This window comes from Coturnix japonica, chromosome 2 (assembly GCF_054131305.1).
Source record: "Coturnix japonica strain WE chromosome 2, WE-NBRP24, whole genome shotgun sequence".
NCBI classification, from domain to species: domain Eukaryota; kingdom Metazoa; phylum Chordata; class Aves; order Galliformes; family Phasianidae; genus Coturnix; species Coturnix japonica.
Window position 1 is genome coordinate 16,966,036 of NC_140664.1, and position 26,935 is coordinate 16,992,970.

The 26,935-nt window shown below is 37.4% G+C and overlaps 1 protein-coding gene across 1 annotated transcript in view; it reads right to left on the reverse strand.

Moving 5' to 3' along the window:
• Positions 1-4,459: 4,459 nt before the first annotated feature.
• Positions 4,460-26,935, reverse strand: part of ZFPM2 (zinc finger protein, FOG family member 2) — a 300,041-nt gene continuing 277,565 nt past the window's right edge. The window contains exons 6-8 of the mRNA XM_015856138.3: positions 15,280-15,486; positions 10,929-11,153; positions 4,460-7,940 (exon numbers count right to left, since the gene is read on the reverse strand). Coding sequence (XP_015711624.2) covers positions 5,449-7,940; positions 10,929-11,153; positions 15,280-15,486 — 2,924 coding nt within the window. The 3' untranslated portion in view covers positions 4,460-5,448. The remainder of the gene's footprint in view (positions 7,941-10,928; positions 11,154-15,279; positions 15,487-26,935) is intronic.

Consider the following 26,935-nt stretch of genomic DNA (forward strand, 5'->3'; position numbering starts at 1 on the left):
GGGTATCTCTGAAAGAATTCATGAAAGCATACTGCACATCAAGATCTGTGACAATGAAGATAAGCATCTGTTGCTGATAGAACGTTTTCCCAATGCCTGCTCATTCTAAAATGTTATAAACCACCATGAAGAAAGAATCCTCAAATCCCTTCTCCACATGTTGCAAATCTTAAACTTCTTAGTCTCTTCCTCTCTTGGTTCAATGACTTTCACCATGTTTTTCAGAGTAGTATGGGTTGGAGGGCACAAGCAGTAATGCTGACTCCCTTACATCCCCATAGCTGTCCTTGCAAAAATGTTAGGATTGTCCTAGTAGCATGGGAGCTAGTTAATGCTCCCATGCCCAGTGAATTGGCAAGCTGTACTTGATGGATGAATATTAGGTTATTTGTAGAAAGTGAGCATTAAAATTATCAGTCATGTCCATGCCATATGTTTATGGAGTTCTTCCACAAGGAAGTCTTTTGATGCAAGGCCAGACAACTGACCAGGTTTCCAAGTAAGGTGCCTAACACTTAGAAAGGAGTGAGTTTCAAGCCATGAGGGATGTAAGAGCCCTAACAAAGAGGCTTAACTGGAGGAGATGATGACCTATACAACTTAAGCTAATCACCTCATTCATCTGCTTGATCTAACTTTTTATATTTATAGCTTCTTGCCCTCTTTTGGAGTTGTTGATCTCTCTGTATATGTTTTACACATATGTGTGGGTATGGAGTAGGAGAAACATGTATTTAGAAGCTGCAAACATCAGAATTAAGGTTTTTGATTTACCCAAGCACAAAGGTTCTTGTCCCATGCTTGCAGTTAACAATTCATTTATCATGTATCTTCATATTATGAAGAATACTGTATTAGACGTGCAGATTTTCTGCCCACCTCCCTGCCCCACACTGTATTTCATTCCATACAAAACACCACCACTATTATTCTAATTCATTCTAATTGATTTCGCTATGTCTCTGAAGGATCTGGACTCAAAGCATTGTCAGTGACCTATGCAGATGACTTCAGATGAGAGGACCATATATGCTCATATTCTGAAACAGTCGAAGTTTGAGTATCTGACTTCTATATTTTCAGCAGGGTTGGACTCATTTGTTGTCTGCCGTGTCTTTTCTTACAGCTTCTGGTAGCCCAGTGCCTCACCTTTGAAGACAATCTGGCAAGCTGGAGAATTGTAATTCCCTTCCTCAGTGTCCACCTTCAGGAAAAGGAAGCAATAAGTGCCAGAATCATTATATCAGCAATATTCAGCATTTTGGAATGCCTGTCCAAAGATTTTGTCTTGTCAGTATTTTTGCCACTCTCAGCAGGCCTCATAAAATATATTGAATTTTTATAGTACTTGTGCCTTGTAATTGATGCCTTCTGCAGCCAGCAGAGTACCCACATTACACTCTTCAGATTAACAAAGTGCCCTTTCTACTTATCTTCTTTGTTCCCCCATCATTGCTCTTCCATTGTATTCTCCACATGATTTTCAAGCCAAGTTTTCCAGCTGTCCAGAGATCTACCTCAGCCCAGTTTTTAAAGTGGATTTTAGTTCACAGCCTATGTCCACTCAGAAAAATAAATTGGCCCTGCTCCATCTCACTTGATGATGGCTCTTTGATGTTCTTTAAATTTTATACTTTTTTTTTTTCCATTAAATATATATTTCTTAATGGTACAGCATTACTGTATGAGGGAACAATCACCTTATGCATCTCTGTATGGGATGTGACTACCACATTCAGGTTGGGTACTAGGAAAATGTTCTTCACTGAGAGGGTAGCTGGGCACTGGAACACACTCCCCAGGGTAGGGGTCATGGCACTGAGCACTGAGCTTGCCTGAGTTCAAGAAGCAACTGGACAGCACTGTCTGTCCAAATGCTTCTTGAGCTCAGGCAGATTGGGGCTGTGACCAATACCCTGAGGATGATGTTCCAGCACCCAGTCACTGGAATCGGAAAAAGTGATCAGCACTGATGTACCTTCATGACTTCAAAAGAAGTTTTGCAGAGGACCTTTCTAACTAGTTCCTTGAGCAGCCTGAAGTCTGCTTTCTCCATATTCAGGGCTGAAGTCTTGGTGGTAGTTTTCTTTCTATCATCAAAGATTTTACACTTGACTGCTTTATGGTTGCCATGACTGAGATGACCACCAATTGCCACTTCTCCCATGAGAACCTTTCTATTTCCAAGCAGCAAATGTAGGAAGGAACTTTTCTTAGTCAGCTCCCGTAGTACCTGTACGAAGAAATTATCACCACCCTGTGTGAGCAATTCTGGACTTGTTCATAGCAGCTCTGTGTTACTCACAGTTAATATTTGGCAAGTAATGAAAGATTTTACTTTCATAGGGTGTGATGATATATCTTTGAGATTTAGCATGTGTCAGATCTGTTGGATGCTCCAGTGAAATGAGAAAAATGTGTAAAATGTTTGCAAAATTCAGTAACACCATACCTGCAGATGAACAGACTGTATTTGTTTTGAACTTTTAAAAATGGGACCATTCAACCAAATAGTTGTGAAGAGAAAAACGAGGTATACTCTGTGTTTTGAGAGCAATTGGACTTGCAAGCGGGGGAGAACACAACACAGCATGACTGGCTTTAAGTTATTTTTGCAACAAATCAGGTACCCTCAACATTTCCTGATCAGAAATGCTCATGGTAATGATTTTCCCTTTTGGCACAGCTTTTCAGCTGAGTACTCACTTCAGCCCAGATATTCTCCTTCACTTTCTCATGGTGTAGACATATCCTAGAGTTTAGTGATTGTAAATTGTACCACCTGTGGCTTGCAGACTGACTGCATCTAAAAGACAGATTTACAGACAAATTTACATTGTCTGTAAATACAAATCTTTTAGAATCAGCTCAGTGCAGATGTATCTGTGTGTAATCATTTGGTTCTTTAAACCAATTTTGTATGAGGAAGATTTGAAAATAATGTTTGCCAGCAAAAGCTCAAAATGTACCATCTTAAATACTATGAGGTCTTAGATGTAATGCTATGATATTTCCTAATAAATGTTTAATAAATAATTGTGAATGATTGGTCTATTTTATTCTGCTTGAGTCTGTAAATCCTTAGTAAGACTTATTATCCAAAATATCTGATACAGGATGAAATTTTGGTCCTACTGAAATTAATGTATACACCTTTTTTGTTCAAAATGAGAACTGGCACAATTTTAAGCGTTTGTTTTATATATATATATATATATATATATATATATATATATATATATATATATGATGTTGTAGTAGGCGTGCATGAACACTCAGGCTGTGACATGACAGGACCTCCCCTGCTCTGTGATTGGATAATATTATGCGTAGCTTAAGGGGATGTAGATGAAGTAGAGCCTGTATATAAACAAACACCACGAGGTAATAAATCTATCCATTTTTTACTGCTCACGAAATTGGTGTGTGTGTGCAGTTACTGGTCCTGACCCCTGGTGATTGGTCAGTTACGCAAAGAAAGCAGAACATGAAGAACGTGTAGTCTCCGGTTCTACTATATATATATATGGGCTTTAAATATAGAACAGGGCTGCAAATAACAGTGTTTTTGTATTTTTGCTACTGGACTATGTAAAATCATAAAATCAACATGTACCAGTTTACTCATACTTGTAAATACAAAGGTACAAATTCAGTTTCAAAGTATACAGGGGCAGGGTTCCTGAATGCTGGTGGTATATCAGATCCTTATGCTAGACTTCATATACTTAGTTGAAATATCATCCTTTTATGTTTTTGATTCTGCATCATTTCTTAGCTTCATACATGAACTCAATGAACTACAACTATTCATGTGACATTCATTCACTATGTTTATAGCTCTGCTTTCAAAGCCACAGGATAAAAAAATGCATTAATAACATACTTCAATTTTTGTTTTAAATGAAAATAATATATAGAAGACTAAACAACTGTAAATGAAGGGTTTTAATTGTGTAATTGCTCAGACTAGAATAGTAATGTATGTATTGAAGTAGTGGAGAAAACTGCTGTTCAATATGAGTAAATGTTATTCATTCCTTTCCTTAATGACTACTGAAAACATAAAAGATTGTATCACAGTTATTTAAAACAGGTTGTTTCACTGTTTTTGAGGTATGGAACTACCGCTGGGGAAACATGTTGTCCTTATTTCCAATGAAAGGAACAGCCTTCATGATTTCTGACCTTCCCATTTTAAATTTTAGTTCACTAGGTTTCCTTAGATTTAATTGTATTAGTGACCCATTAACAAGGACTCGCTCAAAGTGGAAGCATCCTTCGTACTCATTTTCTCTTTGAACACTTAGCTTCCATTGAAAATGTGACCATGTTAATCTCTTCCTAAGAGATTATTTACAGTTTGTGAGCTCTGAATCCTTCTTTAACAAGAAAACAAAACAAAACAACAGCAAAAACATTAAAAAAAAAAAAATTGAAGAAATTACTGCAAAACATCTCCAATGATCTGGAATTTTATTCCATCCATATACATGCATAGTAACAACATTTGTTGAGAAATTATTTCTATCAGAAGTAGAACATTATCTTTGTGATCACCAGTTGCAGTATTGCTACTCTTATATTTAAATATATCTTATATATGAATTAGATTCATAATTGCAGCATTGAGTTTAGGGTTTTGTTTTAGAATGTGCCTTTCAAAAGATAAAACTGATTGGTATGACCTCATTACTTACAATACTGCTTCCAGTAATTTTGTTCATTCTTTATAAAGTATTGCATTTAACAGCAAAGGTTTAAAAATTGAGACAGAGATGCATCAGCGAAAGAAAATACAAGTACTATACAAGAAAAGAATTGCCATCTTCATTTAACGTACGTTTCAGATTAAGAAAGTGGACAGAAACATACTGCTACATACAAATGCAAAGCCTAATGACTAAGGTACTGTATCTGCTAAAATATAAAGTGCAAACCGAGCCCAATTGTTCAAAAAATTGAAATTTTAAGGCGAACTTTACAGCATAGTTGAAACTTCTTTGCAAGTTATATTTTAGCATATACATACATATCTGCAACAGCATATAAGAAAAAAAAAATCAGGATACACAAGTGCTTTTGAAGCTATTTCTAAAATGCTTTTCTGTATTGTTTGTGACTATTTTCTTTAAAATCTACTATACAGTGCAAACCATATGTGCTACACGATAACTATACAATAACATTACAAATGACTTTAATATAAAGTTTTTAAATAAAAAATAACATAACTACAGCTATGAATACTGCTGGTAAAATAAATAAATATTTTTGAAAATGGCACCAATAATACACTTTACTAATGGACTGTAAAGAAATTACACCTTTAAGTCTTCAACTCAGCAATAGTGAAACCTCCTGATTGTCCAGATGTAATTCAAACAGCTTTCTTTAGACTGTATGGAACAATATGCTAAACACAGGTACCAAAGGTGACCAGTTGTTTCATTTGACATGTTCTGCTGCATGTGACGAGCAATAAAACTTCTTATGAGTTATAAAGTTTGAAAGATTGTTGAACTGGATGTCACACAGTCGGCAATACTTTCCACTGCTTGGGGCCTGGCTAGACCCATTCACTCCTTTAGCTATACTAGATAACTGTTCTTCTGCTGTAGGAACTGCTGGAGAGACATTTTCATTTGCAGTTAAGGGATTCTCAGAGATCCAAGAAGGAGACTTGTGCCCATCTTCATGGGAAGGATTCTGGGAAATGTTCTCCTGTTGTGGGTTTGCTGCAGGTCTTTCCTCCTGTTTCAGTCCCCCATTAACTATTACCATGCCTCTGTTTTTTGGCAATAGTGGAAGAGACTCTTTCTTCTGCACAGCACAGCCATTTGAAGGAGCCTGACCTTTAGGAGATTCACTTTCTGTATTTGTGCTTTGATCTAAATCAGTATTATGAATGATGAGAGAACCAGAAATGTAATCGCTTGGCTTTATTCCATAATATGGAGAAAGCTGATCTGCTCCTTTAGCTTTCTTTATTGCTCCAGGGTAAAGGCATTGTGGAAGAAACAAATGTTTGTTTTCTTCTTTTGTAGCAATAAGCTGGGCTGCTTCACTAAAGACTTTTAGTCCTTGAAGTGTTGCTAAGTGTGTGGAAAATAAGTTTCCATTAGGAGAGGGCTGCTTTGAGTTTCCATTTTTCTCACATTTGATTATGCTTCTTTCATAACTGACATCTGGGCTGTTTCTTTCACTTTCTGGGTTTTGAAACACCTTACTGTCAAGCTGTCCCATGTCATTACGCTGATGGGCAGTGACAGGGCAAAAATTCTGCTTATGAGCCAGGTAGTTCTCTACCTTGTTAAAACTGATCTTGCATACTGTGCACTCATGGTAGTCCAGCAGCCTTTTGGGAGAGGTGGATGTCCTCTCTGACTGGGGTAAGCATTTTTTACTGAGATCTATTGGCACATCCATCTCCAAGCAAGATACAGTAGAGTGAGGGGTATCACCCTTTGAAACTGGAACACACTTGTTGATAGACAGTGATGTTTCCAGATGCTTTGAAACTATTCCTGGAAATATATCACATCTTGGATGGTAACATTCTGCAAGGCTCTCTGTTGACTCTTGAGTAGATGTACAAGGATTGCCAATATTAGTCACTTCTAGAAATCTCTGTTGAACTAGTGGTGGCCTTTGCTCTTGCTCTGGCAGACACATCTCATACATCTTCCTCCGCTTCCGTGTACGCATTGTTCTCTGCATGGCAGGCACTTTGTTGGAAGCTGACCTCTTCAGTGGGGGATCGTGGCGAGTGGCACAGTAATACTGCTTGTGGACCATGTACGTTTCATGTCTGCTGAAAGTAATATTACATGCTTCACATGTAGTCTTATTAGGATCACTTTCCCCTTCTACTAAAGGATTATTGGGATTCTTCACATCTGAAGGTTTTCCATTTATCTTCTCATCGCCATTGCTTGCAGCCGATAGCTTCTTAGCTTGTGCTGTAAAGTCTTTGTCATGACCTTTATTGTTTGGCCCAATCAAATCTAAAACATTCGAAGAGTTTATGCAAGATGGCTGCAGAAGCTGATTCTCTGGATCTGATGTGTGAGGAGCTGTATTCAGGATGCTTATTGAGCTCTGACCATTACTGGGACTTACAGCTTCTGGCATTTTCTCTGGAACACTGGAAAAGTCTGGTGACTTTGCCATCTGCTGCCATCGACTACTGCAGTAATGCTTTTTGTGTACTAAGTAGTTGTCCAAATTATTGAATGTTATGTTACACTCAAAACACGTAGCTCCTTTTGGCATCAGAGGACTGTAAATTACTGGAGGATAATTGCTGCTTCCATGCCTCAGCCGTCGGTGAACAAGTTCAGACATTTTAGCTAATATTTCTGAAGCCTGGGGAACCACAGTGATGTCCTGGGGAAAAGCAAATTGTGAAAGAAAAGGTCCCATTGGGAAAGAAGGACCAATATTAGGCTGAACTGGCGATGAGGCAAGTCTAGGACTAGACGGTTCAGATTTTATTTTAGTGTATGAAAAACTTTGCTTATTTGTTGCAGGTTGGGTTTCTGGCCTCTGGTTTGGAAGAAAAAGTGGGCCCTTTTTTTCACATTTATCAAGTTCTGTATCAGAACTTGCATCTTTAGTCTGCATGGTCTTTTGGCTCTGGGGAACATCATTTCTGCTTAACAGGTCCGTTGCTGGCTGTAAACCTTCTTCATTTCCACTTGGAGAGTGTTCAATGTCACTTTCTCTCTGAATTTTGTTGCCAGAGACATGTAATTCTTGGTGCTGCAGTAGCTCCCTCTGAGTTTGGAAGCCGAAATGGCAGTGATTGCATCGGAAGGCAGCTTGAGTAAGATGCGAGAACAGGTGCTGATGAAAGTTAATCACAGAGTCTGCAGTGTAAGTACAAACTGTGCATTTCAGGCTAGCACCGGGAGGGAGAAATTCCTCCATTTTCACTCCTATAGAAAAGATAAATGAAATACAAGTTAAAATGACCATTTTCCCCTTCAGAAAGTACACAGGAAAATCACTTGCACAGAAGGTACAAACATGGTGATAACAACTAATTTTCTTCTGATAGGAATCTTGCATATTTATTAGTCACTCTGAAAGTACTTGAATTGGTTCAGAATTTATTTCCTTAGACAGATGGAGGAGATTCCCAGACTTCCACTCTGCTGCAGAGAGCCGTAGTGTCTGTGTGCATTCAGCAGAGATGAAGGAAAAGAAAGAACAAGGGAAAGGATAAAAATAGACAAGACTTATTGTAAATGAAAAAGTCTTCAAAATTACAGTCCAGACTGAGAAGACATAACATTCCCCATAAACAGTCACTGGATATTCTGAATGCACAAAAAGCACATCAAGGTCAGGAAAATCAGGGTGGTTATATAGCATTTTTGAGGCTCAGTCCTCAAACTTAGAATGGCTGAAAATCAGAAAGAGTAGAAGTATCACTTTTTGAGTATTACTAATGCTCAACTTTTTGCTTACACAAATTGGGTATGGTGTGGGAACAGGATAAAGAGCCATGCTCATCGAAAAAAACTAATAAAAGTGAAATGAAACATGGATATTTGTTCTGTGTACACATACAAGCACATGCCTTGTTTGGATAAACTGCGTTTGTGGCTGTGGAATTATATAAAACTATGAGAACATTGTGGTTCAATCTGTGTGAAGTCATTCTGTCAGACCTGGAGTGCTTCACTTCACTACTAGCATCAGTGACTCTCACATCTGTGAGATACACTCAGAATTTGAAATAATCTGGGCCTCCTAGGACTTATCTGAGCAGAGGAGATACACAGAACTTTAATTAGCGCTTGTTCCCTGTGAAATGTTTTTTCACCAGGAGGACATAAGAAGCTTTAGTTCCTCCACTGCAGAATGATAGTGCTTCATATGCTTCCACGCTACATAATGCAATCATAGTGAAGTATCTCTACAGACCTTCCATTTCAGTGGGACCAGTTACAGAAGCTGAAGCAAACCCATCATTATTTTACAGGATATTTCAAAGAGAAATGCCTCATTCCTTCTGCAGAAGCAGCAGTATAATTTGCAATAGACTGTAAAAAATAATTAAATATTGAGGGGATTCAAAAGAAAGACTGATTGAACTGACTAGTTTGTGACTAAATAGGAAGGGAATACTTGAGTATTATTCTCTGATCGAATAAATACCTAAAACTTTTTACTGGAATTTCAGTCATCTCTCAGACCAATGTTTTTCAAAGAACAGAAATGCTTAACTATCCCTACACTTATGTCACCAAATCCAAAGAGCTGAAGCAATCGCTTCACACAGTGCCTAAGACTTCATAATTCCTCTCTGCATGAGGAGAAATCAACTTGTTCGCAACAAAAACTATTTGTTTATTGTTATTAGGCTGTAACAATCTGGTCTATGTTGACTCACTCTTGTTGAAATTGTTACACTGCTCACTGAGCACTGAAATGTTTGCTAGGCAAGAGAGAAACAACAACAGCCTAATATTCAAAGTTAAGACCCACAAGTACTAGAAGATCTAACCTCTAAAAGAATGGTTTTTATTTGTGTTGTCTACATCAGGAAGTTTTTCACTCTTCTAGTCCTATTCTTAGAGATACCAAACTCCTCCAAGGCACTAAAGCGAAAGCCAAAACGTGATCTGGGACTCTGACTTCTATTAGATGATCCACTGATTAGCAATGCTGAAGATCTGATTTGGTGTCTTGAGCTAAACTTTCAGGTTAAATACTAATGTACATACAGTGGGACAGAGCTGAGGTGGTATCGTAATTTGTCTAACTTCCTTAAACTGAAGAATATCTTCTAACATCCCCTAGTCATTTCTTTTCAAATAAGGAAATTATAATTTGAGAAGTCTATGATATTTCTACAGAAAAAAGCTAAAAAGACACAACTAATGATGCCTTCCAGATTTGTAATTGCTGCCCAAGTATCATTTTTCATCTCTCTAAGTCCATACAGCAGACTTCCTCTTCTCCATGAGTTCTACTACTGAAGCTGAGCCAGGCTTTCTTCTGTGAATAAAGCATGTATTTCCATTGCTTGTATTTCACTTATTTAACAGGACAATTGTAATGCCCTGTTGGCCCCTTGTTTCTGTCCACACACCTCCGTACACAAGAAAAGCAAGATACCCAATCCTGACATTGAAGTCTTTCTTATTTACAGATTTTGTGTGAAACTCCAGAGCAAAATGTTCTGCAGATTCAAAGCCTGCAGTCCAAGACCTAATTCAAAACAAATTCAAGCTGCACACTCAAAGGACCTTCAGGGAGATAAGACTCCTGCTGAGTTCCAGATTTTTAATCTCAAGAATTTAGTAGTCCTACTTTTCATTAATCTAGTATTATCATTTTAGCAACATGGAGAAATAAAATAATATCCCCATTTTACATTTGTATGGAGGAAAATAAATATTTATATGAAATAGGAAAGTAAGCATTTATGAAATAAATGCTGTGAGAAAAGCATACAAAGAGTTGCTAATCTTACTACATAAAGCTTTTGCCTTGAAATCAGAAGCCTACTATAGGACCCCAAGATCTTATTTTAGAAGGAAGGTGGTATTGCATCTCTCCACTGAGATTCAAAAGAGGGTAAGTAAAGACTGAGATCTCGGAGATTCACATTTGGTGAAAGAAATCCTGAAGTAATTGATCAGTTCACTCAGAAAACAAGCATCAGCAGTCTAAGTGTTTTGGATTCCTGAGCTTACCTTTGCTAGTAAGGAAATGCTGCCTGTGTGTGTGCAAATACACATTAAGAGCTGGACTGCATGTAAAAGAGGATTAGTATAACAGAGAAATTACACCTGAGAGAATTGTTGGGTGCAGAATATAGGTTGAATCACTTTGTTCAACTGCATATTTATAGGGAGTAATTCTACAAATAGGTTAATCTAGGAGGTGATATAGCAAAATACATCACTTACCACTGTGAGAATTTAGGTGCATTTCCAGAGCTCTTGCGTTAGAAAAACTTTTGGTGCACTGAGGAAAGGGGCAGACACTGGATATCTGTTGAGTGTTATCTTCACTCTCCTCTGACAGCTGAGGCCCCTCTCTTTGCCTCCCACTGCAGTAGTACATAAGGTGGGCCTGCAGATTCCGTTCACTTCGATACCAAATGCCACAGGATTTGCAAGGGAATATGTCCTCTGCAAGCAAATACAACCAGGTGCAGGTTAGCTATGGTGCACGCAGTGCCAGCCAATTAACACAGCAGGATTAATTTTCTTCCCCACTAAAGACATGCTTATTTAATAAAATACTTAAAACAGAGCCACAGATTTATTAAAATGTCACTTGCTGGATGTGGAAGACAACAGTTTCTTTTAAAATATAAATTTAATAATAATAATTATTAACTAAGCTAGATGTTTTGGGCACTTAATTATTTAAAAATGTAGTTGTATAATGTGAATATGCTGTACCAATTCAAAAATAAGCTGTATTTCCTATACTTCATCACTCAATGTATGACTTCTGTCAATCATGCTTTTTGTGTGCACCTATATAAGTCAGCCTAGAAATTTTTGAGTGCTAATTGGAAAAGAATGAATGCTATTACAATGTTAATTCAGTTATTGCTGTAAAATCCTGTTGCTTTGATGACCTAGAGGCCAGACTAGATTAAGTTTCTTTTAGGTCCTGAAGCATTTAATGTAGTGTTATACTAAGCAGAATGTTTATTTTCTGGGTTCTTGTTATTAAAGCTAGAAGTTAAAGTTCCCTATGTATTTTGTTCTTTTATTGTTGATAAACTGTAACTGTTCCACTTCTGCAATTCAAAAGAGTTATTTGCTGAGAATAATGCGGTTTCTCATTGTCTTTTATCCTGAAGTGCCAGCATCCTCTCTGAGGGGAAGACAATAGAGAGGTTGCACAGAGTGCTTCCCAGCAGCAGAGGGAGTAGATAGGTTGATCATGCACTGGAGGCTACATACTTTATTCACATGAAGAGTAATAAAGAATGCTGTGTATTTACATGAAACTGACAGACATATAGTTGTTAATATCCTGTCAGAAGGATACCCACACAGAACATCTTGTGTATTTGTCTGTAAAAGACCTGTTTCATCTTTACAAAAGCTGAACTAGTTATCCTATCAGTAAAACAAGGGAGAAATCCTACCTTTTTTAGGGTACATCTATACTAATGAAGCAAAGAGTGACAGGGTCCAGCCTGGAGCACTGGTGCTTCTTTTTTATACTGTTAAAACATGAAGATGGTTCCTACCATACTTTTGGCTTAAGTCAGTTAACATTTTCCCATTCCTGGGTACAGTTTGGGAATTACCATAAGAAATGCATCACTCCTTGCAGCAGTTCTGGATGATGCGTTTCTCTTGTTTTTGGGACTAGGAGAGGATAAAAGTATGAGTATGGCCATACTGTGACAGATGACCACAGGATCAGAGAACAGGCAACTGCAGTCAACATCAAAATAGAGCCATTTTGGTCAACATCAAAACTCTCACTATTATCTCTCCCACAGAAAGCTACCTGTGATTTTGATTTAGCCTTAAAGAACAGTTGGCTGCTTTGAAAATTCCAAATTTGCTTGACACTTCCACCTTTGAAAGTTTTGACCTTGATCTACCAAAATATATGTAGCTTATGATGTAGTTCACTATCATGTTTAATTTCAAGTATTGATATGTGTAGGGTAGCTGCTCTGTTCCAGTTCTTCTGGGCAGACAAAGCTGAAGACACCAACCAATGAAATGAATGAGTCCTTTTTTTGTTAAATCTCTACAAAAGCAGCCAAAAATTACTTTGCCCAGTTTGCTTCTCTGATTGCAACTGTTAATGCTTACCTATTTCTCTCATGAATTTCTGTAAAATATTTTCACCACTACTGATTTCTACTTTTCCATCTGCCACTGAATAACTGTGACTTTAAGGCACAAACACTTAATGGAGCTGTTAGTATTTAACATACAACTATTAAAACATTACTGATACAGCTCACAACATTTATAATGTCCATCTCATGTGAAGGCTGAAATTCCACCATTTGTTTTTGGCTTCAAATAGTTAAAAAAAGGAAGCTGAGGCTTCTTTAGAACAAAAAGTCCTAAATTCAAAATTAGCAAATTCTGATTATTAGCAAGAATGTCCACTTTGAATTAATTTGACTGGATTCCATCACAGAATTGACCTTTCTGATTATCTTAAAGAATTTGTCTCCAACTATCTTTATTTCCTGTGGGTGAAATTCCAGAGAGAATACCATACAGGAAAAGGATCTAATGCTATTGCTTCCCAGAAGCAATGAAAAATAGAAGGTCACTCTGACTGAATGTTTAAATTCTTCAAAAGCAAAATATTTCAATTTATTTCATGAGATACTTTCAAAATATTTCATTAGATCAGTTCAGAAGACAAAACATTCAAGTTCAAGCTGAACAAGCCAAGGTGATATTCTGATTTTTAAACAGGAAATTTTAAGAAACATTTAAAAAGAAAAGAACATGATAGAATTTCACAGCATTCACTTTTTTATGGAAACTGTTTTTTGTTTTGAGATCTGAAAATAGAATCTCAGATGCCTCACTGCAGAACTAGTTGTGCATTCAGCATATTGTTGAACTTATGCCTGACTTGAGACTTACTGAAGAAACTGAATTTCATCATCTTAGCATGGAAATGTGAAAACACAGCCTGGTCAGAGGAAGAGGCAGAGGCAGAAAGTTCTGAACAGAGATATTTACTTGCTTTAGAGCTATAGGAGTTAAGTCTACTGAGGTTACCATGAGTTACTGCTGAGCATGCATGGCAAGAGCTGATCCACAATAAATGTACACAGATTCCTCTTAGCAGCAGAGGTAGCAATCATCAGTGTTGCTTTCCAGGGCTCTGCAGAAGGCAGTAAGGGCAACAAAGGTGCTTACAGAAGTTCAGTGCTGTAGAAAGCAAACACCTTTGCCAAAGCCCCAGTAAGCCTTGTGTGAATTTGCACAAAATCATATCCTTATTTCCAGCACTGCAAATGAGTCTTCGCCCTCTGCACTAGGTAACTCCTTCCCTGGTGGTTCCCCTGCAGCTGTTGGCTATAAACAATGCTAATTTGTTGGTCCATCTAAGGGGCTCCCAACACCACCTTTTGGAAGGATCCTGTACAGTGTCAATTGTTCTGTGAATAGAGATATTATCTAACAACAGTCCCACTCCTAGGTTAAAAATGAACATCACTGCCTAAAGTGATTGAAACTGTTGCTAACTCAGTCTCTGAAAAGGACGACTCAGATGGTTCAAAAGATGTCACCACAGATATTTTGTTTAGTCCCATCTGAGAATCTTGAAGAAGGGGTGACTACTCAAGACAGAACTGTTCAGTGTGAACCCGAGTGGCAAATCATGCGCCTGTAGGACTCAGGTTCACTCACATTTAAAATACTGTGTTCAGTAGTTCACTGACTCTAATCACAGTACTTGCAAAGCAAAGGAAGCATAGGGAAGTGTTATGATACAGGGTCTACATGTACAGACTTACAGAAAAATAACTGAAAACTACATGCAGTAGGTCTGAATGATTATTGGTGGGGATTAGGTTAACACAGCATTTAAAAAGCACTTGATGAGGAGCAGGAGGCAGTAGGGCTATAGAAAAGTAAAAAGCAGTAATAAGGAGAAGTTAAAGAAATGAAATTTAATAAGCAGAACTTCCAAGCTGAACTGTGCCAGCTCAGGAACTCACTCACTGTGTTCTACTGTATCTCCTCTGTTAAGACAACACTTAATTACATACTATGTTTTGTCCATGATGGGGTCAATTAATGTCCAGAGGACTTAAAAACATTCTTGGGTAGCAACACTGAACAAAGATACCACAATAAATCAGGGATGTTGTAAGTAATGATGGCTGTTGGATTTTGAAACTGGAACGAGATATAGCAAGAGTACAGTGAATTATGCTGCAATAGTAAGCAACAAGCTGACTAAAGAAGCAAAGGCTGGACTTTGAGAGTTACCAGGCCTATCTTATCTGCTTTTTAAACAGTTTCTCATTCTGCCACCTCTGAGAGCAGATCACAGGACTGTCATACGAGGGCAGATCAGATGCTCTGGGTGAGCTCAGCTGCCAAAGAACTTTCTTCCTCCTTTTGTGTCTGTGAGTGCATCTGAGATGATGCAGGATCCAGCACAGGCTTTGAGCTGTGTGTCTGAAGTTACGTGGTTTCTATAGTCTTGAATTCACTGTTACTGCATTAGTCCTTCATGTATTCTTTAAAATATTGCTCTTTTTAAACAAAGCCAGAAATAGCATTCAACACTTACTGTTCACAATAGCTGTAGGCAAAATAGATGCCATTGCAGCCTGTTGAGGGAGTAATTGTATTGAGTCGAGTAGGCGGGCAGGATACATCCCTTCTGTGAGAGACATCTGACTAGCAGCTTGCAGCCTTGAGTCAAAATCCACAACAAAGGCAATCAGCTCTTCACCCTCTGAGATGGCCTTGGTTGTGGTACACCAGAGCTGCCCTCCTACAGGAAACATAAAAGAAGAAAGATTTAATTGATGGTATCAGATTCCAGAACATAAAACACTACTGACATATCTTTTCGTGTTTTTTTTTTCTTTTTGTTTGTTTGTTTTTGTTCCCCCTTAATATTGAAGGTCTGTATAATAGAAAGAGGCAAACAAACTTAAATTTACCATCTTCCTTTGAAAGTTTTCAATGTAAAAGAAAAGCAATTTAGAGATACTTTTCCTAATGATTTGCAGCATGATTATGCATTTCAGCATTATAAAAATCAAGGTGAAAATGTATTTTAAATGGCACTGTTCTGCTTACATGACACATTACTTTTCAACAAATATCCTGTGTATTTTGTTATAACTTACAATTTGTTTTGCTTTGACTATCAAATCACAGTACCATACAACCGAACAGCTGCAAGAAAGACATCAGATTTCCTCTTAAGGGTGTTCTTCCCTTCCCTTATGCTTACCACCATCTTTCACTAAAAAAAAATAATCTTCCCTTATGTAATATTCTTCGTAACATGACTGCTTTATCTTTGCTTACACTGACTGAACTTCCTGAAAAGATGATATGCCAAAGATCTGTTTCATAAAGGCTTATTCAAATAAAGGTTTGTTTAAAAGGGGAGGGAGGTGGAAGAACTTTCATCAGACAGTAAGATACACCATAGTTCTGTGCTGCAAATGTCACGTGTAGTGCATTAAAAGGAAAATTAACTATGCGAGTACATCTACTAATGTATTTGAATGCGATAGTGAATGCTCATTTATTTAACATGTTTAGACAGGCAAAGCACTTATATTGTGTTATCTACACTCTCAGGCCTAGATACATATCCAATACAGTTATGCCTGAAATAATGTTGCATACTTTATATGTTATAAAGCTTTTTTTTTTCCTCAGGTTTTGTATATATAGAAAAAGCTATATGTTGTATTCATTAGGCAAGCAAAAACTGTACTCGTTTTGATAAGTAATATTGCTCTGTTTATCTTTCGGCATAACTGCCTTTTCAACTGCACTTCATTTTTTTTCCCCTCAAAGAGATTATAGTTTTAAAACAACTTGTTGCAAAAATCTGGTAGAGGAGATAACAACAGTGTATGATATGCCACAGCTAAATGGAAGAATTAGGACATTGTTTTAGAGAAATCTTGGACAATTAATTAAACCAGTCTATTAGCTTTCAAAGATGAGCAAACAAAACACCATCAGTGACAGTGTGTTTCAGTGGAAAAGTAAAGCTAAGCTTCCAGAGCTCAAAATGGTGTAAAAGTTTCAAAGCAGAAAAGTGTCTTTGTATTCACTCTTTGGTGATACTGCAGTTGGAGATTGCTCCAAAGTCTATACGAAATTTACTGTCATGGGACCAAAGCATCCTGTTCACTACCATCCAAAAATTACAGCATTAAATGGTGCAAATCCGAGTAATTTCCTCTAGAGAATATAAAGATGAAGTGTGAAGATAAATGCCTACAGATGCAGAATTCTAATGACCAAACTGGAATTCAAACATCTGAAAAGTGCAGTCTGACTTGTTGTCTCATACACATGAGGAGTAAATCTACAGAAGCCTTTGGAGTTAAACTGTTATAAAACCTGCTCAAGGGAGAACCAGGCTCATTTCCTAAGGCATACTTAACTAGACTCTCAGATAAAGTACATGATACACACTGCAATTTCAGAACCCAAAACTGGGCTTTTCCACTGTAAACAGCAGAGTTTATTTTCTAAGTGGAAAGAGGATTTCCATTACTAATACATACTTTTACTTATAGATGGAGGATGAAATAATGAGCATGTTTGTTTATCATAGAATAAAAGTTTTCCTACACTGAATTATTCACTGGATTCCTTAGTAAAATAAAAATGAGTCAGTGCAGAAGAACCAACTGAGACTCTATCCAAGCAAACAGCTCGACGTGCCGTACCCTTGGGGGAGGGAAAAAAAAAAACAAACATGACAGTGTAGTTGATTACTGGGCCTCCAGCTGTAATCAGTCTGGATCAGACTAAAAGGCTGACTCAGTCTCCTTGTGCTGGAGCTCCTTGGGGTGTTGACTCACATCCAGCAGCAAATGAAATGGACAGCTGAGGCAGGCAGAGGGCTCTGCTGCCTTCTTCACCCAGTACCAAGGCTGTTGTACCTACAGCACATAGAGCCGCATGGAATGGGTGACAGCTTCAGGAGCACAGCAATCTCTAGTTTAGCTTATCAAAGTAAACCAGAGCTACGGAAGTTTAATCCCACTCCTGTACTGCATATAAACCTTTGGCTCAGTGTAATTCGAATCTGAGTATTTCATTGTGGTTCCATGATTTTCTCTCTATAGAAAATGGGGCCTTTAAGTGATCATGACATATTACTATGCTTTCAATTATACGTGATATATTGTTAAGTTAGATTGTAAAATGATTTCCCAATGATGCATGCTTGCAGCAGTTCAAAATGAAGTGTATCACTTCTGTGACACTGTCTCACATGACATCCTGGTTGCCAAATTGGAGAAAAATTGATCTGATGGACAAACCACTCACTGGATAAGGAATTGGCTGTATGGTCACACTCAGAGAGTTGTGGTCAGAGGCTCAATGCTCAAGTGGAGACCAGTGATGAGTGGCATTCCTCAGGGATCAGTGCTGGGACCAGTGTTATTTAACATCTTTGTAGGTGATATGGACAGTGGAATCGAGTGCATCCTCAGCAAGTTTGCAGATGACACCAAACTGAGTGGTGCAGTTGACACACCAGAGGGAAGGGATGCCAACCAGAGGGACTTGGACAGGCTTGAGAGGTGGGCACCTGCCAGCCTTATGAAGTTCAACAAGGCCAAGTGCAAGGTCCTGCACCTGGGTTGGGGCAATCCCCCTAACACACATATGCTGCTTTCATGCACACCATATGCACTTTGGAAGGGAAATCTTGGTTTTCCAATTGCTTAATCAGAACAACGGAATGCAGAGAACTTCACACAGTCTTCTAAATTTAATAGGAAGTCCCATTTATAATTATCATATGAATTATGCTGTCTAGAGACACTTCCCTTTTTAAAGATCAGAGCTTCCTTACTGGTGCAAATTACAAAATAGGAAAAGTTTTTGCTTCCCACCAACATTTTTCCAATCTAAAACAAAACTAGCATGTATACAGTATTATCTCAAGAGTACAACATCTTTTGATAAAACAAAGAGCAGTGTTAATGAGGGATTTTAAAAGGATAATAAGGATGTCTATAAATAACCTTTGCTAAATATAGATGGCAATGGAGAAGAAGACAGAAAGATGAATGCTCAAAATATTTGCAGCCCCCTTCTTGTCCTTAATGGGTACACCTGTCATCTATCTATATTGAGTAGGGTCTTACCGATTTATACTGTGGGTTAAGAAGTCTCATTCTTACTGTGGAAGGGAAATTTTTGAAAAATCAGAAGGCTTTGTGACAATGGAAAACTATTCTATACAAGCCTAGTACTGCCTGCGGAACTGAAAATATAAGCTTCTTGAGTCTGTAACATATTGTTTTATATCAATAGTTAAATAGATTAAATAGATTATTTACCTGCTACGTAATACATACATGTATTTATTTCAACTCCTTTTCTAGATCACACTGAACTAGAATGAGCTAGAATTGATCATAGAAAGTTGGGAAATTAAAGAATACCATATTGTGCAAGCTAGAGCAGAAAATTACATTCCAATTGCACTGGCATAACTTCTTTATCAAATTACATCAGGCACTGAAGCAGCTATATGATATCTTCAGAGTGTCCACAAAATGGAAAGGTTATTTCAGGATTCTTCATCTGCATCTTTCACAGCAAATGTTTTTGCTGCTTTGAAAAAAACAAAACAAAACAAAACAAAACAAAACAAAACAAAACAAAACACACAACCTTAAATTAAAAGAATATCTTTCTATGCAAAGGAAAAAGTAAGGTCCTGATGTCCCTGAAAAACTGTGGACTTACTGTTCTTTGTAATGTTTATGATCAAGATTCTTGTGCAAACAGATCTGGTTCCTAACAGGAAGCTTATAAATCATACTCATAATTGCTGTCAAAACTGCAGTGGAGTGTACTGCAAGTTTTGATAATAAAGAATAGAGTCACAGTTCAAACTTGATTACATTTTGGAAATTCATGCTGCTCTTACAAGAATCAGTGGTCTTAAATATCTTCTTCTCCTGCCAAATTTTTCACTTGCACTTTTTATTATTTATGAAATCAGTGTCTGCACAATGTCATGCAGACCTCTGCTGATAAACTCTAATTAAGATTAAGACAAGCCTTTTGGAAAGGATCCCATCATTAGCAAACATGATAAACACAAAAATACTCCCTACTTGTCAACCAGGAGCAATTCAGTAACCTAACAGTATTATCTGTTGCTAGGCTACAGAGCTGACAAAGCTTCAATTATATCGTATGGTCATACCTATAGAATACTGTATAAGCAAAATAGATCTAATATAAAAGCATTTAACTCCATCCATGCTATCTGTAATTCATGGCTTCTTTCAATGGCAAAAATCAGGTTAATAATTATATAGCATGCTGGAAAAATCTTGGCAATGTGTCATGTTTGCACAGTTTTTTCTAATTTATCTCTATGATTGATAGACATTTGCTTTGTAAAAATAATAAAATGCAAGCAATGGGATGCTGTAAACCACAAGCGCAACTACATCTGGGCTCATCAAGATATGGAATCACTCTTAGTATAAAAAATATATTGTAAATTGAACCAATTAAATCATATTTAGATGCAGTAATATTCTATCTTCTGTATACAGAATGAGGAGTACTGTGGTGATAGATATGCATGCTAATACAAAACTTTATTTTATGTAGGACAAACCTCTACAATACAATAGGAATTTGCTTTCTTAAAACAGACCTTCATTTTTTCCCCCTACTCTGGGAATTTCTGTTAAATGAAATATACTTCCTTTATTCTATTTGCAACCAGTAATTTACTCTGAAGATATAATTAAAGCAATGGACCTCTACCCTTTTTTGATCCTCGGAACTCTACAACACCTCCAGTGAAGACACAGAACTCTGCACAGTGAGCCTTCTGACAGCAGGTTTCATTATTAAACAAACTTTTTGCAGATCTTGCAGAGTAACTGTGTATGGATTATTGTTTAAATAAAAGATTTAAGGGTGGACTGCCCTATTAATTCTACAAGGAGGAAACAGCTTAAAAATGGATGCAACCGTAAGCCTTCCCGATTCACATCCCTGCTTTTAGGAAAAGTGACATAGCAAAAAGCAATTGCTAAAAAGTTGCTAAAAGCAATGCTTTCATTGAGTACAGCTGTTTCATGGAAGGAAGTGCTGGTATTTTTCCATAGATTAAAAAGAACAAAGATGATCTAAACCTATATCTAAATGCATTTCCAGTTTTCCATTCTCAGTCAGTTTTCCTTGCTGAACATTTGAGTTCAGATTTTTGACCCAGAAATAGCATACATCTTTCATACAGGTTTAGGAAATAAATGGTGGTATCTATTAAAGCTAATCTGCAGTGTCAGTTAATTCCAAAGTACTACTTTGGCATAGAAAAATTTGTGCTTAATAAATTTGATTGTGTTGCTGCGACAACATAATAACCCATTTCCTGTCTACACATCTTTTTGCAAGAAGGGTCAAAAGACCATCAGAATTTATTTAAACAACAGACCGTGTTCCTCTTAGTGACTTCCAGAATCGTCAACTGAATTAAACTTTCCCAATGAAATATTCCAATTTTTAGAAACGATGTGTTCTTAGTAGCAGTAACGGGGGTTAGAGTTAATTTACTGTCTTTCCTCCTTTGTTGCACAGGTTAAGCATTTAAGGAGAATTAGCACTCCACAATAGGATGGGATCTTCATATTTGGGTTCCGCTTGCTACTCACTCATGGGGTTGGGATACTCAGCATAATGAATGCCATTTCGGCGCAGCACAACTTACTGGGCAGATCTCATTTCTGACATGAACAAAGTACATATATCTATATGTAGACACATTGTTTAACAAAAAATTAGAATTAATTCAAATCCAATACTGTTGAAAATTTTGACAGTAGAGAGGTACAAGGAAAAGAACTTATAAATTATGTGTGCCCCTTCTTTGAAAAATGCTTTGGAGGTTTCTTTGTGCATTGGCAAATACAGTAGGAATATGAGGTATTGTGTGGATCCTCCTGCACAGCACCTGATAAAAGAATAAAGAGCTGTGACATATTCTTAAAACAATAGAGGAATTAAAGAGAAACAATGGGCCAGCTGCTTCATTAATACAATCAAAAGAGAGCCCAGCACAGAGGAGTCCAGATAATTAAGCACTACTCTTTAAGACCTTTTTTTTTTTTTCCCTAAAATAAAATTGCTAAAAATTTATTAACTACTTCATAGTTGTTAGATAGATCTATGTACTTGTTTATTTAGGTTGATTAATGCCTTTTCAGGATTCTACAACATGCCAACTCATGGTTCATACTAGTTTTTGAATAAAATAATGTAAGAATAAGTGATATGGATCTGTAGTATATACAGCAATAAATCAAAAGCATTTTGTGAACAGTCTTTCTAGTTGCTAAATAATTCTTCACATTTTTCACTGGCGTACACAAAATACATACTTTGCACAGCATTTTTCGCCATTCATGTATTTTAATGCCAGTGTTCCAAACACGTCTCTACAAAGTGTCTCAAAAATCATCCCTGCAAATTCAGAATTCCTAAACTCTTAAAAACATGGTTTTAGTGTTATACTGAGATTAATGAGATGATTTGCCAGAATCTTCTACCATTTTTCTTTACTTACTGATCAAAAAGAATGCCAGAAGATACTTGACCTTTAATTTTAACAACCCACTGCATATTATAATCCAGAAGTGCACTGACTGCAGAAATGTAACATCTATACAATTAAACCAGTACGATTGACAAACAAGAGTAGGTGCCATTTTTGCTGGTTTTTATTTCAGCATGGAATATGGAGCCTACTTCGTTTTTCACTCAGTGAACAAACTGCAAAATAAAAGAACTCCGAGAATGATATTTCTCAGAACAGAAGAATAGTCTGCTTAAAGGCACTTGCCAAATTGAAGGCAGCTCTAAAATCCCTGTATTTTGAGATATAAAACGTCTGACCAGAAACAGGGAAGAAAAATACTTCCTAAGAATATAGCTCTTACTCTTGCCCCTGAGTCAGCTTGAGCATGGAGCCTGGCTTCAGCTTAGTCACGCGCTGATAGATTCAGTGTTTTTATCCAAATAGATGGCTTTATAATCAAACCTGCCTGTGATTTACATATATATATGTTATAGTTAAATCCATCAGATAGCTGGAAAAGATATAAAAGAGAATACTAAAGGAACTTGTCAGTCCTATCAGAATGAACTACCAAACCTGGCATGCTCCATGCTAGTGTAAGTGGTAGATTTTCCCCTGTTGCAGTGTGTCTACGGCTGCCATCCCAATCTGTATTCCAGTAGCACTCTAATTAATGCTGCCAAAAGCTTGATTCTCAAATGAAGTACACTGCTCCAAGAGCAGGGAGTATAACAAAAACTGAGATGTGACCTCTTATTTTTCCACTGTTGCCCAGTTGCTTTTTGTTACTGTGAGGATTTCTATTTGTTTCCTCCAATTAAATGTCTGGGCGTAACACACAACAGAGTCCTATTAGGTAAAGAAGCAAAATAGATTAGTCTTCTGAAAATATTCACAGGAAAATAACGTGGTAATTTTATTTGCCATTTTCCCCCCTGATAGAGCTGTCACAGCTTATTTACCACAGGGGGAGACAGTTAAACCCATATCCTTAGAAGTTCTATGCATTTAAGAGGCTTATATATCTCTTCTGGGACCTTCGTTCAAATCCTGGGCTAATCAGAGTGAATACATATCTTTCTATTAGATGGCTCTAAAAAAGTCTTAGGTGATATCAGTTCCTGGTGGACGACAGTCCACGGTGTAAAACTATTAAATGTTTGGCACAACTGGCAATACTTATGGAATGAAACTGAAAAGGGTAATATCCTCCCACATCACAAGAAGTTAAGTCTGCTGCTGAGAGGTTGAAATTAAATAGGCTGCCACAAATGCTAAACCTGTTATACTTCTTTAATCAGCATAAACTCAAACAAGGAAGTTGAAGTTCTTTCACAAGTTTAGTTATTTCTTCCTTTCTTAACTTTTTCAAATTCCTCTGTTTCTTTTTTTTTTCTTTTTTTTTTTTTTTTTCCATTTTAATTGAGATCTCATTTGAGAATTGTTTCACCATTTGTCCTTAAGAAATTTTGAAAAAAATCCATCCAATAAACCCTTGTTGGTGATGTTGCACACATTACTGCAGAGAAGGCGCCAGGACTTAGCGTAGCAGCAAGCTCATCTCACCTTTTGCTTTTTGCAGGGTTGGTAAATGGGCGATCCACAAAGAGCTTCCCAGGAGACATTCCCAGGTGGCACCAACTGCCCCTGTAGCTTTTGTGGATGCACCAGGTTTGAGAGGGAGAAAAAAAACAACTGATTGCTGAAACAACCTGAGCAAAGTGAAGCTGTGCTTTGGAGACGCACATTCCTACAGTCCCTGCTTCCTGAACAGCACAGCTGTAACGTGACCTTTTTGTAGCCTTACAAACCCAATCATGGCTGTGGATTGTCTTTTCAGAGTTATTTTGTGAGCGTGGAGTGTATGAAAAACTGAGCTGATTAAATGGGACAATAGACAGGCTTTAATGGTGCCTCTTTCGTACAGAGAAAACAGAGCATGCTACATTATCCATGGATTTTTTGTCTTGCACCTGTGACTACAGGGCTCATTTCTTGCTCCTGGGCAAACTGAGAGTGAATGGCACAGCTACCTGAGTGGGAGAAAGGATTATACAGAGGGAACTGGATTGAGAGGCTGCATTTGTAAGGGAAATAAACACATTAAACAGAAGGACAGATGGAATGGAAAAACAAAGTAAAAAATAAATATCAGCTATGAGACCTGTTACTGTTTCAGTACAGGGGTCCCATTCCAGAAGAAACTCCAGACTACGAGTGATACAGAAACAAAAGCTGTCTTTTAAAACAAACAGAAAATTGAACATCTATTGTGTATGCTGTAACCATGAGAAAACAAGTGCTATTATTGCTGGGTATCTCATTAGCAATTGGCTCCTGTGTTGAGGTTCAGGAACTGATTTACCTCAGTTCCAACAACCACGGAAGCAACGTAGAATTTCACTCATTAAAAAAAAAAATAAAAAATCTTCCTTTTACTTAAGCCATTAGAACATTTTACATTGGCTGTGCTGGAATCATGACTGTGTGACAAATCAGTGGACCTCTTACTAAGCAAACAAGTAAGCAAAAAGCATTAAAATAATTTTTATGATAAATGCATTCCAGAATGTGAAACTCATATAAGAATCTAGCCCCCTTAGCTTCTTCTATTACAAAAATAATAATTATATATATATATATATGCTATTAAAAAAAAAAAAAAAAAAGTAGAGATTATGTGTTATAAAAATAAGTTTTGTTGGTTACCTTGTTGCAATAAATGTATGACAGCTGCTCTGAAAGTAATACCTCCTATGAGGTTTTAATTTAATGATGCTGGCCCACAACGTCAGAAATGGATGCCGGTGGTACAGCAGCAGAGATTGAACCTTTCTACCAGCATTGCAGTATGTTGCTGATGCCATGATGGCAGCAGAGGGGCAGCCTGACAAAATGGCGTCTGACACGGGAGTGAATATGAAACAAAATGAGTGAAATTGAATTCTTCCATATGGATAAAAATATTTTGTCACCAACTGATGTTCATCGACACTTGCTGAATTTTTCTGGAGGCCAAAGAGTGGATGTGAACAAAGTGAAGACTGGGCAACATTTCCCTAGCAACGATGCTGTTGTAGCAGTTGTGAATTGATGGCTCACCCCTGCTGCTGCAGACTGTTACAAGCACAGCATGCAGGCTCTTGTTTGTCACTGGCCAAAATTCCCTGTATCAAATAGCATTATTGTGCTCTTTGTATCTACTACTGTTTACATGGAAATAAATAAGAGGCATTACTTTCGGAATGACTTGCATAGTAAAAAGAACTGAAAACTTGTGGCAAACAAAGTCATTTACATCATCCACACTATGTACAAAGCCCAGAGGAAACAAACATGTTAAACCACTGTCTGTGTGTGGCTCGGTTCATCTAATAAGGGGTGCAGTAAACAGCAGAAAACCAATCTTGTAATGGTAACAGCAAGACCAAGCTACTTGTGGTCAAAATTGAAACAACAAGATTAGAAACGAGGAAATAGTTAAGACTCTTGCTATATGTAATAACAGGGATTAGAAATTAAACAGGATTCCGTACTTTCAGACACATTTAATAAGAAATATCAGTTTACCAAGCATCATACAGGTGCACAGGAGATGCCATTCTGCCTGCCTGCCTGGTCAGCATGATTTCTAAATGGCCAGGAAAGAAGTGACTGTATACCCAAAGGCAAGCTGTCAAAATTCAGGCTGCAGCTGATAAACTGATTACAAAGCTGCTTAAGACTTTGCTTGTAAACAAAAGCATTTATCAACTAATAATTTGCAATAAACTGATGTAACTCCCAGCTGAGCCCCAAACTGTTATTGTCTTTACCATCTGCCTATTAAAATACCATTCTTCATCACCAAGCAGGAGCAGAAGGGAGAAAATCTCCAGCAACTACATAACTTGCATGCTTATAAATAATCTGTGAGCATTTCACACTTTCATTATAATTGCCAGGTTTCGTATACTTCATTTTCCTTTTTGAGAGGCAAAGAGGTGCTGTAAAGTGGCAGAAAAGAAATTAATAAATGCCGCCTGGTACATGAAAAAATTATGTAAGTTCATCATACTCTGCAGTTTCTTAATTTTTTCTCTTTTTGCCACTCCACAGGAATATCATGATGGAAGCCCCCTCAAGCACAACTTTGCAGATTAAACTCTCAATTTCTTTTCAACTTGTCAGTTTTCATTACCTTTCTTTCTTATGCATTCACTTCTTACAGATGCTTCAATGGGAAGCCAGCTAAAGCATGCTGGCTCCCTGGGGGGACCTGCCAGAGTCTACAGGACTCTACAAGGTCACCCTTAGGAGTAGTTTGCCTATCTCTTTGAGAGACTTTGAAAATTGACTTTGCATGCTCTTATTTTCCAAGTATTGACACTCACAGTCCTGAGAAAGGTTGTAGAGTTTAGAACAGGCTCAAAACCAACCAATTCAGATGCTCTAATGCTGATACACCTCGAAGGAAAAATCATATTGTGAAATACCTAAAACACACATGTGAGTGAGGGGGAGAAATCAGAATTGATACCGTGCAGAGAATGGCAGCCCCTCAAGATGTGTCTGCATTAAAAATTGAATTAAACAGACAATCACAGTGTCATTTAGTGCAATGCACCCAACCAAATTC